Source organism: Hemicordylus capensis, chromosome 10 (assembly GCF_027244095.1).
Source record: "Hemicordylus capensis ecotype Gifberg chromosome 10, rHemCap1.1.pri, whole genome shotgun sequence".
In the NCBI taxonomy this organism is placed as follows: domain Eukaryota; kingdom Metazoa; phylum Chordata; class Lepidosauria; order Squamata; family Cordylidae; genus Hemicordylus; species Hemicordylus capensis.
Window position 1 is genome coordinate 11,519,023 of NC_069666.1, and position 18,030 is coordinate 11,537,052.

Consider the following 18,030-nt stretch of genomic DNA (forward strand, 5'->3'; position numbering starts at 1 on the left):
GTTAAAAGTTTTACCAGATCTTTTGTCATCTCCATGCCTTCCGGGATTGCTTTTCTGAAGTCCTCCTGTTGCTCCTATATGAGAACATAAAATTGGGGACTTCTTTGAAGTTCTGTTTTTATTGCAGTGAAATCAGGGACTTTAATTGCTGCAAATGAAGTGTTCCATTCACTCAAGGCTCAGAGAACAAATTAACATAAACTACAGTTTTCCTGTAAATGAGAGCTCTGGATTCTCACTTTGTGCTACAGTGCTTCCAGACTGGAATTGACAAGAGATTTTAGCCGTGATCTAGAGGCTTCTTCTTATACAGAATGATACTGACGTGGGGTGCACAAGGCTCTGCTGTTCAAAGAACAAGGCATGAAACTGGGAGCTCCAAGCGCATGTGGGAAATGCTCAACAGTGACTACTCAACATGTATTGCTTCCACAGGATGTTCCAAGTCTGAGGACCCAGGACCGGGGCAGTCCTTCTATGAGGCAAGTAAGGCAGTGGCAGACTATTGGGACACCAGCAAGATGCCGCTCGCTGTTGCCACCATTGAAGCAGCTCTTCAGGGCAAGCTCTTCAGCCCTTGCAAGCATTGCAAAGAACGTGGGGAGAAGATAGAGGGCTGCCCCCTCCTCCTCACAATCCTTGCACAGGAACATAGGAAGCGACCTTATAAGGAGTCAGACGCTTGGTCCACCTAGCTCAGAATTGCCAACACTGACTGGCAGTGGTTCTCCAAGGTTTCAGGCAGGAGTGTCTCTCTGCCCTACCTGGAGATGCTGCCAGAGATTGCATCTGGGACTTCCTGCACGCAAAGCAGATGCTCTGCCACTTTCAAAGCTTGCAAGGGTCAGCTTTGAAAGGACTGGCCGCCTTGACCAGGGACATGGAGTAAGGCAGCCTTTAAGATTTCCTTCTCAGGGAAGGGTAACTCTTTGGGCTACCCCAGTTCAGAACTTTGTTGCCATAACCTAACATGCACATTTGACATCTGAGCCAAGCCAGCTCCCCATATCAATTTACAGTATGGTTAAAATCCAGAACACTGAACTGGGGGAAAACATCGCATCAAAACATTTCTTCTCTTACCTCAATATTATCACTTTTCTCTTTACTGCTGGCGACAGTCTCCTTAAATCGCTGCAACTCCATGCTGTCTCTGTGACCTGAGGCACACCACCATGTTAAAAAACATTGAAAGAACAGATTTAGAGAGAACCTCCAGATTTAATGCTTAATAAAATGCTGTTGGGATGTGGAATTGGGCAGAACATGACTACAACAAAAGCACATGAGGCCTTTTAAAACGGAAGGTCAGATTTAGGAACTATTGCTTTTCCTACATAAAAGGAGACAATGATTTCACATCACACAATGATAGTGACCAAAGGGGCAGGCTTTGGGAACACACTTCATGTTGCTACAATGGATTCAAGGCTACATATATTCTACTTTATCAGTAAGCGTTCACTCATTAAGTAAAACTTCTACTAGGAAAAGCATAGTTCAGTAGGACAGATTTTTAAAATATAAAGTTCACCCTCAAACAAATATAAAGGGGGTGGGATCTGGATTACATGCCATACGGAGATCATTCACACTTGGATTCAACACATCTAAGCCCAGTGCTGATGTTTGGAATGTATGTGCAGCACGAAAATGGAATCTCCACAGTCTGGTCTCATCTGCCAACTGTATACTGGATTTACATTTTCAGACTCCAAAAGCACGGAGAGCCAAATTGTAAAATATATGTACCCCACGACACTGGGGATGTACAGATCACGTGTTCCGGCATCAGCACGTTGGGCTTTTCACATCCACGTGTCTTGTACAGACATAAAACCCAGTGAACAAATGTTGGAGGTGGGGCGGGGGGGAGGAAAGCACAACAGGCTACCCACATCCTTCACTGCACATACAAGTTACATATAAGTTTTTTCGCTTCCCCCGTTCAACATTCTGGAAGACCAAGCAGCAAGGATGAAGTTTATATTATCAACAAGATGTTGCACCCCAGCACCAAATCATTCGCTCCAAAGAAGTACAATTACTCAGCTCCTTGGTTAGTGAAATAAAAAGGAGTACTAGTCTGTAGTACAGCCTGATCTTGAATCCTGGGTGTCTTTCGCTTTGTCTTCAAAATTAAAAGCACAAGTTTACGACCGTTAATACTCACAAACATGTGGCGGTGGGGGGAGGGGAGGCAAAGAACATTAGCAGCGAAATGCACAAATGTGAACATGTGTGCATTTGCTTAAGGCAAACATTTTTTTAAAAAGTCTGGTGAAATTTAATTAAAATTACATTTCAGTACAATCATACCCAGTAGTCTTGGGCTCTATGCAAATATGGCTGCATCGCCATTGAGCAGGGCTCTTCATTGTAAGGCCTGGGGGCCAGTAGTGGCCCCCATCAATTCTAAGTGTGGCCCCTTGGCTTATTGGGCCTGTGTGAAGCTTCAGCCAAAGCCAGATATTCTGCACAGTCCCCTGGTACGACGCAGTGGTGACTCTTGCCCTGTGCCGAGGGGCTCCTTGAAGGGAAGTGGAGCTCTTTTGAGCTCCTGCACCATCTTGGAAGGCATACATGAAGTCCTGAGAAATGGAGCCCTTCCCAGGGCTTTCCTCCTAGAGCTCTGTGTCTTTTAAAGAACCCTCCCAGCACTGAGAAAGGTGAAGAACCGTGCAGAGGTCAGCACAGTGAGGAAGGGCTCTCCCATTGAAGGGTTTTTTGCCGGGGGGTGTTTTTTTTTTTTTTTTCCCAAAGTAGCCTCCGAAAAATAAGGAAGATGACTGCTATAGAGCCTCTGTACAGTGGGGGCCGAGAAGGTGAACATGCTCTGCCCCGAGACCTGGCCCCTGATGTCGTTTTGCTGGAAGCACACAGGGGTCTGCACAGAACTCATCACACATGAACCTGATCTGTGCAACGAAGGTCCTCATTGCATTGGACGTCTAGCACACGGACACCCCAGGGCCTGCAGGGAGAGTGGGCAGGCACCAATGATTGTGATCTACACCTCACACAGATCCTACACTAGTGATCTTCACTATTTTTGAAGTGGGGGCCACAGGGGGGGGGCTTCAATGGGAGAGCCATTTCCCACTGTGGTGACCTCCACACAACACTGCACTTTCCCCAGTGCTGGTAGGGGCCTTTTAAGAGAAGCAGAGCCTTTGGAAAAAAAACACTGGGAAGGGCTACACTTCCCAGCCCACCTTCCAAGACAGTGCAGGAGCTCACGAGGAGTAGCGCCCCCCCCCCCCAGTGCTGGGCAAAGTGTAGCACTGCCCCATAAGAATGGCCGTCTCCACACGGTACCAGGAGGGACTGAGCAGAGTATTCAGCTTTGGCCAAAGCTTCACACAGGCCCAATAAACAATTAGCCAGGCAGTCACTCTTAGGGCAGATGGGGGTCAATTATAATGAAGAACACACATATCTTCACAGGTAGACATATCTAGTGAAATCTGAAGAGTTTATGAGTGTGTTTGTGCAAAAGAAAGTCATACTTGCCAATTACTTACAGATACCAAATTTGGCCAACTCAATCCTGTCACTGAAATTAGCCAAATACCCTACTTTTTACACCAGAATATGCTTGGTGACTTTTTTTTTTAAATTGTACTTTTCTGAAGACACTCTGAATAGAATTGTCAGATTTTAACTCTTATTGTTCTGAATCAGACCAGTAATTCAAAAAGGACGTCATGCCCAAGAGGTTTATCTTCAAATTTACTACGATTCAAATTTACCACAATTCAAATTTATTATAGATATGCTGATTATTCAATAAAATGAATTCTGTTTGAAGTTGAAATCCTACTGTTTTCAAACTGGTTTTTTGATTCCCTTTTGTAAGGATATTAATAAAAAAATCTCACATATTAAAAATTATATCCCGGTTAACGACAGGCCTCACCTACTAGTATTTGCATAAAGCCGAGAATTACCCTGAAAGGACTTTTTAGGATATTGCAAGTTTGAAATTAAACTTAGACAGGCTCCCCCCCCCACACACACCCCTTTTAAGGTACAACTCTTTTTTCTTTTTTTTGGCAAGACTAAAACAAAACCAATAAACCCTACATGGTCAGCATAAACACTCTTATCCTAGAAAACTTCTAGAGTAATAAAACTGAATGTTTCATTAGTACACCTCTCTTTTCAACCTTTTAACAAACCCCATCTGCCACTGTTTTGTGCATGTCTTTTAAAGTTAACACCTCATTATCCAAGAGGATCTGTACCTTTTACTGTTAAAGAACTTGCACATGATGTGAAATGTTGGATTTAAAATGAGGACAGTGTTTTAGAAGCCATTTCCCCAAAGCGACAAAGTTTGCCAAAACAGGGATAGGTAGCAGGCACAGTAGTATTTAGAAATCATAGCTTAGTTAGCTCCCCGGGTTTCACAGGCAGATGCCACAAATATATTGCCTGTTACAAAAAGAATTTTGGTTCTTTCCAGACAATATTTTTGTACAAACTACTATAGCAAGAGAAATGTTTTCAAAATCATTTGCTAGAGTGTTGACCAGCACTGATCTGCAGGGTTTAGAGTTACAATTCAGATCAGGCAATCCTTAACAACTGTACGTCCAAAAAATATTGTCCATGAGTCAGATTGATAAAAAAAGGGAATTGCATTCTGACACAGAAGAAACCATTCAGACAGCCTGAGGAAATTAGAGGGTTACCAGCAGAGCACCACAGTCACCGCAACCCAGAATCCACCAAAAAGTACCATACAATTCTTCATAAACCAAACCTTGCAATTTAAACTCGATCCAGAGTTGCGGGAGTTGTGCAATGACGTGGGAACTTAAATCTTGACTCTTTCGCGACATTTCTGGCACGCTGCTAGGGAGTCCTTGAATTCTCAGTGTCCCATTCAGGGAGTTTCCGGTGTTTCTTCTGACCGCATTAGTAAAGGACAACTGGAACTTATTTTTCACACCAGTCCTTGACAGGCTGGAAAGCGACTGGTGATTCCATTTGTCCGCGTTGCCATCAACATTAGCGCCACTTTCGTCATGGACAAAGCCACAGTTAACGTATCCTCCAGTGCCAACACAAGGTTGGGAGATGGCAGAAAGGCACACATAACCAGGAGCAGAGGAATCGCAGCAACCCACAGCACCTTTAGGACATTCACAATTTTGGCCGTTGTACTTACCCACAAATGCCCCGAATTCGACAGCATTCTCGCCTTCAGCGGCCTTCAGGTCTACTACAACTTCCCCATCCTTTGTGGCAGTTTCTAATTGGCTTTTGCCACTGGGCCGAGAAGGTGTGCTAACAAAAAACTTGGCTGTTGGGGATGTGAGGTGTGGCATACTGTTTGAAGAACTGTCTGCCTTTTTAGTTTTATTACTGCATTTTGAGAGGTCTATACCCTGTACTCTGTGACGAAGTTCTGGGGGAGAAAGAGCTCTTGGAACTAAGGCACTGCCTGAGGAACCTGCCTCTGGAAAGTTGAACTCATCCCTCTTGGGGAGACCAGACATCTTCTGTCCAGCATCTCTTTCATCTTGCATAGAAATGTGGCACAGTAAAGTGTTATTACTCTCGAGGCCTCCTTGGGGAAAAGAAGAACCAAAGACATTGCCAATACTGTGCTTTCTCCACATGGAAGACCTCAACGGCCCATCTTCAATGAGGTTCTGTGTCAAATGCTTGGAAATACTCAGTTCCCGCGTGATTTCATTATGGACCTTGCTGGCTTCGGAAGCTTTCTGTGCCGTTAAGGTTTTCAGCGTATCCACTGTAAGAGCTGAGAGGTCCTGCAAGTGGCCAATTTGCGTGTCTAGAGAGTGCAAGGAGCGTTTGATGTAGTTGACTCGGTCGCCGACCTCCTTGATTTGGATGCACATCTGTTCAACGCTGGAATAAAAGAGTCAAATTCTAAAAAGAGCCAACAGATGTCTAACAGGACGCTATTAATTCACAAACTGTGTGCCGGGGGGAGAGATGCTGGTATGAATTTAATTCCCATGTCCAGGGCTGTAGAAATCCACTAGTCTACTTGTCTGTGACAAGTGAAAAGTGATGCCCGACGAGTGAAAAAAGTCCTGACGAGCAATGTACCAACATAGCTTGATGAGTAAAATATTTTGTCTGGCCGATAAACTGAGCCAATATTTCTTTACCCCTGGCCATGACAATTAAAAGGGTCACGTGAGCCTAATGCAGCCACTCACAGGAGGTGGCGGTCCATCTAGCTCAGAATTGTCTACCCTGACTGGCAGCAGCTGTTCAAGATTTCAGGCAGGTGTCTCTCCCAGACGTACCTGCATGCAAAGCAGATACTCTACCACTGAGCTTCAGCCTCCCTCAACCAAATGGGATGCAGTACTATTACCCAATACCTTTTACAATACCACTAGCCATATTAATATTTACAACTGAAAATGTGAAGAGAGTTATTCAGTTAGAAACTTCATATACGATAGATAAATAAATAATAAATAAATATTACTCGGTTAGCTGAAAAATAAATAGGCTCCCTTTTAAGAAGGCAACTGCACTTATCATCAAGCTGTAAACTTTGATTCATTAAAGACTTCTACCGTTCAGAAGTAACTCTGATTCTCTCTTCACTCCCAGAATGGAATTTGTCATCTTTTTCACTGAAATACATTTCAACGCACAACTCCTCAAAATCATGAAGTTTCTTTTGATCTTCTTCCGTTAGAAACAATTCTAGAGAAAGGAGGAGGAAAAGAGTTTTAGGAGCAGGCTGCCACGTAGCAATATACTTGGTATGGGAGTGGACATGCCATGCAAGCTCAGGCTATTACAATTATATTATATTACAATTCTATAATTCTATAAGCTATCTTGTAACTTTAAGCTTAATTCCATCTGGGTACAACCTAGTTGCAGATCAACCTTTTCTGTGAGAAATAAGTCATTCTTTTCAAGCAAAAGGCGTCTTACAGAACGCCTTTGAGCTCAATCCTGACCCTGATGTTGAGGGGTGATTTGGCCTCAGTGTCGGAGGGTGGAGCGCGTCATCGTAAAGCGATGCACAGTCGTAGCACCCAATCTTTAAGTGTTTGCTTAGAAAATGAACAGCATATCTTGCAAGCTGACAAATTATGCTGTTCCCCCAAGCATAGCAAACATGAGTCATGGTAGTCGGCTGATGGCTATTTAGCCCAGCAGTCTACACATCATTTAAACATTTTCTCAGTCTCCATTGCCATTAAAGACACGAACCAAGGCAGCAGCCTCAGAGCGTTAACAGAAAATTCCAAATAAGCCAAAACCAGTCCGTTTCCACATTAGAAGACTCAAATATTGTCCAAGTCAAATAGGAGCAACACAACTAACATCTTATCTTTTCTTTCCGGTCAAATGAATTTAGTTGAACCGAGGAACCAGCAACGAGGTGTTGACGCATTGGCAGTCAAAAAGAAAATGGGAAAATGGCGCCCTCAACTGCCATTATCACCGAGAGCATAAAGCATGTGTGAGGCAGAGTGGGTGCAACAAGGAGCTAGTCAATCTATCTGCGAGGTCCCTGTGCAGGTGCAGAACCCATTGCTTAGGAATGCAACAAATCACAATCCAGATCTGTTTCCTGCTTCCTGCCAAGGCAAGTTATAGAATTTGTATTAACTAGTAGTAGCTCTCCATGTTCAGGCAACTCACGTCTCGTGGTGTAGTAGCAATGATTTTCCTCCATTTTCTTTAGAAATTAGCACTGTGTACACTACAAAGGGGCCAGAGGCGGTGGAAAGAGGCACCTACAAGCTGCTGCAAGAAGTGGCGTCCTGCCCAGCATCTTGCATGGTGGCTGTCGCAGCTCGGGCATTCACCTAGCCTCTGTGCATGCACAAAAGCCATTTGTGTGGTCAGCATGGTGTTTCGCTGATGGTGCCACCAGTGACCACTTTCTTAAAAGGTACCTCTTGCCACCAGCCCCCACAACTGGAGTAGATTATAATATGGAAGTTGCATATTTAAGGAAATTGCTTTAAAATTGATTAAAATAAAGTTCCATGCAGTCATTCATGAGCCTGGACATAACATAAATATATAACTCATTTTATTAGCTGTCATCCAGGTTGCACAGATTTCTTTTTAATCTTGGTTATCTTTTAACTGACCAGAATGGCTCAATCTCTTATAATGTGGCTAAGTTCTGTTTAACAGCCACTAAAATTTGCCAGGAGTTCATTAAGAACCAAATCTATTGATCTATGTTGCTGTTTAATTACTGTATCATAACCCTGAGGGTATATTTTGCTGGGCTTCTGTTTGTAAACCGTACTGGTCCGTGACTGTAATGAAGTATTGATCAATCGAACCGGGGCTTGGCATAACCACACTCCTCATTGCTATATTTTATATAATACAAAAATCACACAACACTGCAAATCATTGGCCAGTTCTTACTTGGTCCATCTGAAGCTTTGTCTTTCTTCCTTCGCTTGCATATGCAACAGAACAGGGAAGCCAAATGGCTAAGAATGATAAGAGGTGGAGGCAAGACAGGCTTCTCGTGATATGCCATTATGAAATGATAGCGCTGATACTTCCATACAATGTTGGAAATTGCTTTCACTTGTAAATACACATTGCTAAAAAGAAAAACAGATAGCCCAAGAATTTGAGTAAATATGGGAGAAACTCAGAACAAAACCGCAGTTCTGTTGCACTTTTAATCTAGGCAATGCTGGAAAACAGGGCATTACACATCAGCAGACTTTCTATCAATGGGAGTACGATCAGCAGCTACCTTTAAAAGGCGAATTTAATAGTCAAATGACCGCGCGAAATTAGATACGTACTTGAAAAAGGCAATGAGAAGATTGACCATAATAATGTACTGTACAAAGAGGTAGACTGCTTGAAGGAACGGTGTCAGCCATGATCCTGTCACACAGAGCTCGGGAACTGTACTATTCTTTTCACACGCTTTGTCAAGAAGGAAGACAAAATAAAGAGACTGAGACCATTTGTAGTTACCCAAGAGATGCAAAATATGAAACACAGTATTGTCACCTGCAGTTCTTCAACATACAAGAGGGTAGACAGTGAGCACACCCTGCAACACACCCCGAGAACATTCACGGCAGTAGGGTCTGCTGACATAGCCAGGTATCTACAAATCCACTGACTAGCTCACCTTTGGCAAGCAGCCCCAACCCTTTGGTGAGCAGGACATCCAGCACGTCACAGGTCTCCTCCCCAGAGCTCGTGTTTCCCTCTGCCATTTTCAGTAGGCTAAGAAGCAGCCAAGGCCCCATCTGAGCAACAGAAGCTCCCATCATCTATCGTCTCCATACTATAGTCTCCTGCTAACTGAGCAAAGAGACACCTTTTAAAGTGGTGGTTCTCTTATACTGAGCAGGGGGAGAGCAACTGGCCCTATCCAACCCCAGCACAGCATCCCTCCAGGGGCTGTTGCTGGTATCTGCCTTATGTTTCTTTTTAGATGGTGAGCCCTTTGAGGACAGGGGACCCTCTTATTTATGTATTATTTATTTTTCTATGTGAACTGCTTTGAGAACTTGGGTTGAGGAGCGGTATATAAATATTCGTCGTCGTAGGAGCATAACCCAGCGCAAATGAGAGAAGAGCTGCTTGTCTTAAGCCCTCTGTAAGCGCACACGAGAACTTGGGAGAAGAGAGGGGACTGGTGGCAGTGTTCCTTCTAACAGGCGGTTGTTGACTACAACTCCCAGAATCCCCAGCTGCAATGGCTTTTGCTTGGGGATTATGGGAGTTGTAGTAATCCCTGTTAGAAGGAATACGGAACACTAGTAGCAACCACAGATCTCAAGTCCAGCCAGTGTTTGCAGACCGTGATGATAGCGGTGATGGCCTCAAAGACAGCCTGCACATGGCCACAGCATGAGAACTTGCCAAGGCCGCAGAAGCACCATTCTGTGTCACTGTGATGGGAAGAGTTTCTGGAGCAGAGCCCAACTGGGAGCTGGATCCCAGGCCACGCAGATGCCACATCAGGAGGGCCTCTGCAGACGAGAGGTGCTCCTTTTCTATCTACTCCCTCACCTGGAAGTCTGGGATAGAGGTGGGATCGGGCTTAATAGCTCCCTGCTGCCATTTGACTCACCCTCCTGCTGCACCACCATGTGGCCAGAGCTCACCCCCCCAGGTCAGGAGAAAGGGCTTTTCTATCACTTGCTGAGGTGGGCGACGGGGGAGAGAAAGGGAAATAAGTTAGTAGGTCCGTGGCATGGAGAATTCTCTCCCCTTGCCAGTGGCAAGAGGGGCCCAGTCCACTGTGCTATAAACCTTGAAGTTCTAGCCTCCCCATCCCTTCCCCAGTGGGCTAGGCTGGAGGAAGCAAAGCATTATCTCTGGCTGGAGGGGAGGCTTTATTTATTTTTTTAATTTGAAAATAAACAACCCTTCTGTACTCTGATATTCTACTCCCTTTTCTTCTTTGGGGTATTCATTTCTCTGCTCTTTCAAGGAACTCAAAGAGCTCTGCCTTCCCAAACCAAGACTGTATATGATTGCAGAAGGTCCTAGGATCATAGGAAGCTGCCTTATATGGAGTCAGACCATTGGCCCATCTAGCTCAGTATTGTCTACAAAGACTGGCAGCAGCTTCTCCAAGGTTACAGGCAGGAGTCTCTCTCAGCCCTATCTTGGAGATGCCAGGGAGGGAACTTGGAACCTTCTGCATGCAAGCACCCAGGTGCTCTTCCTAGAGGGGAGTATCTTACAGTGCTCACTTGTCTCCCATTCAAATGCAAACCAGGGTGGACCCTGCTTAGCAAAGGGGAAATCCATTCTTGCTACCTGAAGGTCCTACACTCCTCAGAAAACTCTTATTGGTATACCCATTCCGAGAGGCCAGAGCTTAAAATCACAAGAAAAGCCTGGATCATGCCCAAGGCCCATCTAGTGCAGCACTTCCCTGCCTATGAAGGGAGCATGTATAATTACTGCCGCACACATATCCCCCCTTGCCATCCAGTTTCTGCATGTAATTGGGATCTACGCAGAGTACATGTAAGGGGAAGATGTCCTTTCCATAAGAGACAACACTATTTTTCCACGTTAAACTTGCTGAGAAGAACTGCTTTCAATTTGCCCCCCGCCCCTAAACATCACTTCCACTAATACAGGGTCAGATGGAAGAAACTCAATACACAAGAGGTATCAGTAGCTGTCTTTGGATTATATACCTTCATAATAGATAACATTATTTCAAACAAAATATCCCTTAAGCCAAGAATGGAGCATTGGTTCACTCACCGTGAAGGCTTCCTTCTTGCTGCTGCATCCAAGGACATCTCAGTGTGGGTTATGCTTCTTCACGTGGCTCTAAGGCCGTGTGGAGAAGCACAACCCACACTGAGATGTCCTTGGATTGCAGCAGCAGAGAATATTTCCTCTTACCATCAATTTCATAGGCGTAAACTTCACCAAAGATCATCCAGTAGGGTTGAAACACGATATCTCTTGCAAGAACCCAAGACGGTTCTTCATTCGGATAAAGTATTGCCTTCCTGGGGACTCCAAAACTGAGCAGGACGAGGGCCATAATCACTACAATGTAAAACATGTTGGCTACCTGTTCAAAATACAGCTGGAGTCAATGAAACTGAAAGAATCGGTTACAAATCAAGAAAAGAGCCATGCAACTCATTATTTGGTTTGCACAAGCCATGGATGATGTGTGTTTTTTAACCCCTGAAAGCACCAGAACACATTTTGTCCTCTCTGCAACACAAATAGCTTGGCCATAGTTATTTACATCTCAAGAACAACCCGTATGGATTGCTACTATGTGTTGTATGTGGGGCTGCCCCTGTTGATGGTTCAGAAGACGCACTTGAAATCCAGCTGCTGCATTTTGTACTAACAGGCATACAAAACTTAGCTTGCCAGTTTCAGAGCAGCTGCGGTGACACCTGGTACATTTACAAACCCAAAGGCCCTGGAGAAGGAAGCAGTGCCGTTCTGGAACCCTCTCCACAGAGAGGCACCAGTCTGATATCCTTCCAATACCAACTGCCTTCAGCTGTTTGGCTGAAAGGTGCTGTTCTTAACCTTGTTGACATAGATGCTCTTATTTTCAACGTGTATTATTTTTGTGTATTGTCTGGTTTTAACTCTCATTTTCAACTCTTTGAGAGGCTTGATAAAAGGGCAAAATTTTAAAATAAATGCTTAAAAGGCTGTGATTCACCAGCTGAGTATCTCAGGCGCAGCTAGGGTGTTCTTACTATCTACTCTGGAACACCTTGAACTTTAAGAATTTTGCCTGCTGTAAATGTTAATGGGACTGCGTTGACCCAGGAGCCCAAGAATCAGTTTGTTCATGTGTTCCCACCCCCCGTTTTCAAAACTGAACTTCCCAACTGAAGTTCCTGCCTTGATGTTTGAAGCTACATATTTCCCCCACGCACAAATACTACTAGGTCATTCGACACAGAAGTGAAAAAGAATTGGGTACTGATGAATATTTGCACAATTCCTATTCATTTGTTTTGATGGTCACCATGTCTGCATATAGCAAGGATAATACTGTAATGGATCTACAGTGGGGTTATGTGTAACCTTCCCCATATCAACAGATGTAAGAACCATCTCCTCTTTTATAGCCAACAAGACAAATCTGTTCTTAAGTTTGTATTTGTGGAAGACCTGTTTCACACTATGATAAAATACAGTCCTGCTGCAAAATGTACATTAAAAATAAATATTGCAAGCATTTCAGTGAGAATGCACTCAGTTTTTTCTTCTCCCCAGTAAAGCTTACCATTTTCCCGATCATCATGACGTAAGGGCCAGCCTGTTGGTTTACAGCCAGAAAATCCAGTAATCTCACATACCAAAAGATTATATTCAGGCAGTAAGTGAGTCTTCCAGCAACAAAAACATAATTTGTTGTGTAAGTAGTTTCATCAAAGTTCCCTTTTGCTCCAAATCTTAGCACAAAACCAATGAAAAAAGTGACAATGGCTATTGTATCACTGACGTTGAAGTAATCACTGAACCACACCTTAATCTTCTGGCTAACCTTCCCAGCCTCTGACATAAAGATCTGTATTAAAGAGAATGAGAAATTGGACTAAGTCAATTGCATCTTATATGGAGATTGTGAAGGGCCACATTATAGAAACAGTTACATATGTACCAAATGCAACCCATGTTTAATGCAACTTGTAAGCAAGAGATTGAAACCATGGTTTGAAGTGGTTTACAACCATGGTTTTGAGGCATACTAATTTCCATTAATTGGGTTGGTGCACATGAAACAGGGAACTAAGAAGAAGGGACCCCCTTTTGCTCTTTGGGAAGAGCAAAAGCAGCTTGAAGAGGTAAGCTTTTCTAAACAGAACAACATCTAGCCTTTCCCCCCTTCAAACTAACTAACAGGAGGAGGGGAGATTTTGAGGGGCTGGTTTCTCTTTAAGGGATAAGTCCTAGTCTGTCTCTGTGTGTGTTATTTGCCAGGGCTAGCAAACTCCAGTGTTTTTGTTTGTCCCTGCCTGGAGGAGGTGGAGTCAGCTAGGTCTGTGGGTGGCCCCACATTCCTTTGACCCACATCCTGTGTCTCAGTTTGAAGCCTACTCTCTACATAAGAGGTGAAGGCCTGAGAGCATAGCGAACAGAGCATAGTAGACAGGGATAGCAAACAGGACACTGAAGTTTTGCAGGAGTTTAGCGGGAAGTGTGCACAGGAGCCTGGAACAAGACCCTGTTATCACAAGTAGCCCGGTGGAGAAGAGAAGGTAAGTAAAAATCCCTCCCTCATATTCTTGAGAAAGGCTGTTTGGACAGTTAAATAGCTGACCATTACAGCTGAGACCTATCCTTCTAATAAACTATCTCTAAATACTGTGAACAGCCAACAAAATCAGTATAGAAAGTCAGCTGGAGAGGGGGCACTTCCCAGTGTATTGCACAGAGTGCCACATACATGACTATTTGCCCCATGGGCAGAAGTCATGGATGTGTACTCGGTACAAGGAGCTCCTGGCTCTCAGGGAACAAGTTCGTTCCCTTGAGAACAAGGTGGTGGATCTGGAGAAGCTCAGAGAGACAGAGAGGCATGCGGATGAGACCTTCGGGGACATAGTAGAGGCATCCCACTCCCGGGCTGATAGCTCCTCTGCTGCCAGGGAGAATGAAGGTCTCGGGCAAGGAGGACATCAGTCTGAGGAAGAGGGAAACACTCCTTTAGAAAGGACCCCTTCCATGGAAAATGAGCCCATATCATCTTGCACAGGGGATAGTCCTCCGGGGGGTGGGGGCCTCCTTGTAGTGGGTGATTCGATACTTAAGAGGTATAGAGAGATGGGTTTGTGACCCGCATGTTGACCGCACGGTGACTTGCCTGCCTGGTACGAAGGTTGCGGACATCACTCAGCGTCTAGATAGGCTCTTAGGCAGTGCTGGGGAGGAGACAGCTGTCGTGGTGCATGTCGGCACCAACGATGTGGGGAAATGTAGTCGGGAGGTCCTGGAAGCCAAATTTAGACTGATAGGTAGCGTATTGACGTCCAGGACCCAGAAAGTAGCATTCTCAGAAATGCTACCTGTTCCACACGCAGGTACGGTGAGACAGGCAGAGCTGAGGGGTTTCAATGCGTGGATGAGACGTTGATGCCAGGAGGCGAGGTTTAGATTTGTTAGGCACTGGGATACATTTTGGGGCAAGCAAGGCCTGTACAAAAGGGATGGGCTGCACTTGAACCAAGATGGAACCAGACTGCTGGCGCTTAAAATTAAAGAAGCTGCAGAGCAACTTTTAAAAATGATGCCTGGGGAATAGCCGATGGGAGCTGGGCAGTATCCGGTTCAGCAAATGCCATCCTTTAAAGTGTGAGGGTGCAAAGGGTTCTGATAAAACAGAAGGAGGATAGAGCAGAACCACATAAAGAGCAGTGAAGGCTTCTTCTTGCTGCTGGAGCTGAGGACATCTCTGATTGGGTTATCCTTCCCATGTGCTCCCAGGCAGGACTAATGAAAAAGTGTTACTAGCCTTAAGAGCCCGGGATGGATAACCCCGCCCCGCTTTTAGGCCAAATGTGCAAGTAGCACTGAACGTAATGACTATAAAAACAGTTAACAGATTGATATATAGGAAATAGAGAAAATTTCCAACAGACATCACAGATATAATAATTTGTACACTTTAGTACCTCTTTTGGTTTCCCATGGAGTAGGCCAGGACACCACCTGGGAGGGCCGAGATGTCCTCGGCTCCAGCAGCAAGAAGACGCCTCCACGGTAAGTGAACCAATGCTCCGTTCTCTGCTGCCTGGAGCCGAGGACATCTCTGATTGGGACATACCACAGCTCTGGCCATAACACACTCTGGGAGGGAGTGTCCTTGCCCACTCTGGGTGAAGAACCTGTTGAAGCATCCTGCAACCAAATGCATCCTGAGAGGAGGCATATAAGTTTATCTTGTAGTGCTTTGTAAATGTTGATGGCACCTTCCAAGTAGCCGCCCTACATATTTCATCTACAGGTGCGTTCGTTGAAAAAGCAGCAGATGCAGCCGCTGCCAGAGTGTGCCAGAATATGTTCCGGGGATTGAAGATGCAGTGATTCATAGGCAAGAGAAATGCAAGCACATATTCATCTGGCAACGGTAGGTGCTGATGCTTGATTTCCCATGGAAGCAGGTAGGAAACTAACGAAAAGCGCTTCTGTCCTTCTGAAGTCCTCTATACGTCTCAAATACATCTTGAGACATCTGCGTACGTCCAATTTGTGCCTCTTTCGTTCTTTTGGATGTATTGGTCTAGAACAGAACGAGGGTAATATGACGTCCTGTGAGTGATGGTAAGCCGAGGACACCTTTGGTCTGATGAAGGGATCCGGTATAAGTTGGAACGAGTCTGCCGAAAAAATACAGAGGTTTTTGTGCATTGACAAAGCATGTAACTCTGAGATCCTATGTGCAGATGTTATTGCTATCAAAAAGGCAGTCTTGTATGATAAGAGTCTTAGAGGTATGGTCCTTATTGGTTCAAAAGGCGCACCCTGAAGTGCTCAGAAAACAGTGTGTAAATTCCAAGATGGAAAACGACGAACCACCAAGGGTGACAGTAAGGTTGCAACCCTCAGGAACCTTTTAATATGGGGATGGTTCATTATCTTGTTTTTGGAAATCTCTGCTATAATTTCTGTCAGTAATGCACCCTGTCTCTTCAGCATGTTTGCCCTGAGACCTTTGTCCAATCCTTCTTGGAGGAATGCTAGAAGATCTTTAATGGTTGCTGCACCACGAGGTATCGAGTGCCTGGCTGACCATCGTAGGAAAGTTCTCCACGTGTACAGATAGATACATATGGTGGAATCTCTTGTGGAGGCGAACATTGTTGTGACTACACAGTTCGAGTATCCAAATTTACTTAATATTCCCAGATCAGTCTCCAGGCTGTAACCAGCCTGGATCATGATGTTCAACTGGACCTTGATGAAGCAAGTCCGCTGACACTGGCAGAAACCATGGTTCCTGTGTGGCCATGTGGTAGAGCTCTGGAAACCTCAGCCAGTATGGAGCTACCAGGATGACCTGTACTCTGAGTTGATGAACTCTGCGAAGGAATCGTGTCAGGTGTCAGTGGGAACGCATAGAAGAGCTCCAAGGACCACTCCGCTGACAACGCATCCACTTCCTCCACTTTTGGACATGGAAAGCAGGTGAAGAATCTGGGCAGCTGTGTGTTGAGCGTCGATGCGAACAAGTCAACCCGTGCTCTCCCGAATCATTGTGTGATCTTCTGGAAGGTCCTCTTGTTGAGTGCCCACTCTCCTGGTAAAAGCTGTTCTCGACTTAGCCAGTCCGTAACACTGCTCCATGTAAAAGGGCAACCACTGGTGCATCTGTCGGAGAGACCTTAAACATCTCCTTTGCCTCTTGTTGGAAAGAATAATACTTATTGGCCACTGCTACAGATTTTCAATTAGAGGTAGCCAGCAGCCATTCCTCCTTCTCCATGTCAGTGAGGAGCTCTGGTAAAGGTAAAAGCAATTCTTTGCTCTTTTGTTTGGGAAAAACAAGTGTTCCTTTAGTGGGTGGAATAGATTCAGTAGGAGTTGAGGGTCGGAGTCCCGATATATTAACAGCCCTAGACACCAGGGACGTAAAATCCTCCTGAGAGAATAAACGTGATAATGTGGATGCAGGATTTTCCTGGTCATCTGACCACTCCCCCTCTTCCTTGTTTAGTGTGTCCCATCTTGTATCTCCAGGAGGTGTCTCCACAGGAATATTAGGAAAATTATTAGGAAGATTATTCATATCAGGTACTGTTCCTTGAATTATAATGGTAGGATCGCTTGCACCTGTATCAGGAGATGCAGGTAGCAGGGGCAATGCATTACTAGGTGTAGGATGAGGAGATTATCCACCAGACCCTTCAGATGAACGCCCCCTCCCCCTTCCATATTAGTAATACTTTGTTGAGGGGAATGACCATGCCTATCCCCACTAGTGTGCTTTCTTTTGCGTTTTGTCTTTTTGGGTGCCTGAATCTCAGACTCCTCAGAGGAGGGGGGGCGGGAAGAGATGGAACGTCCCCTACCCCTTTTTCTGTCCTTTCCCCCCTTCTGCCTAATTCTCTTTAAGGATAATGCTAAAGTCTCTTTAATCCAGTTTTGCCAGTTAGAGGGGTTTTCCTGGGGAAGGCTGATAGTCTGCAAGGCTTGGGAGCTATTTTGAGGAGCTTCCTGACTAGCCACGGCAAGGAGGGATTTCGCCGGTGCTGCAGTCGTTTCTCTCAGTCCCGACAAAGCATCCTACCTCCTAAGCCTGGTTCTTGTTCCCTGGCAGTTCATGGGAGAAGTGCGGCCTTGGAAAGTGGCGGTTCCTGATGTTCCCGCCGAAACTGCTGCTGCGCCGCCATCTGTAGACCCACTAGCACCTGCAGTGGCAATGGCGCGCATTTGCTCCCTCAAGCTCGGCAGCAGTGGGAGTGAGGCTGAAGCCTGGTCCACGCTGACCGGTTCCACTCCTTCCTGTGCTCTGGTCGAACTCTGCACCATGCGGGTTAAAAGTGAAGGACTCGGTCCGGCGTC

The 18,030-nt window shown here is 45.2% G+C and overlaps 1 protein-coding gene across 2 annotated transcripts in view; it reads right to left on the reverse strand.

Annotated features, from left to right (window-relative positions):
- The window catches only part of TRPM7 (transient receptor potential cation channel subfamily M member 7), a 63,529-nt gene that overhangs the window by 13,213 nt on the left and 32,286 nt on the right, over nt 1–18,030 (reverse strand). For both annotated transcript variants that reach the window (XM_053272548.1, XM_053272549.1), the window contains exons 21-28: nt 12,752–13,036; nt 11,386–11,560; nt 8,799–8,925; nt 8,404–8,588; nt 6,570–6,702; nt 4,769–5,883; nt 1,084–1,160; nt 15–74 (exon numbers count right to left, since the gene is read on the reverse strand). In XM_053272548.1, coding sequence (XP_053128523.1) covers nt 15–74; nt 1,084–1,160; nt 4,769–5,883; nt 6,570–6,702; nt 8,404–8,588; nt 8,799–8,925; nt 11,386–11,560; nt 12,752–13,036 — 2,157 coding nt within the window. The remainder of the gene's footprint in view (nt 1–14; nt 75–1,083; nt 1,161–4,768; nt 5,884–6,569; nt 6,703–8,403; nt 8,589–8,798; nt 8,926–11,385; nt 11,561–12,751; nt 13,037–18,030) is intronic.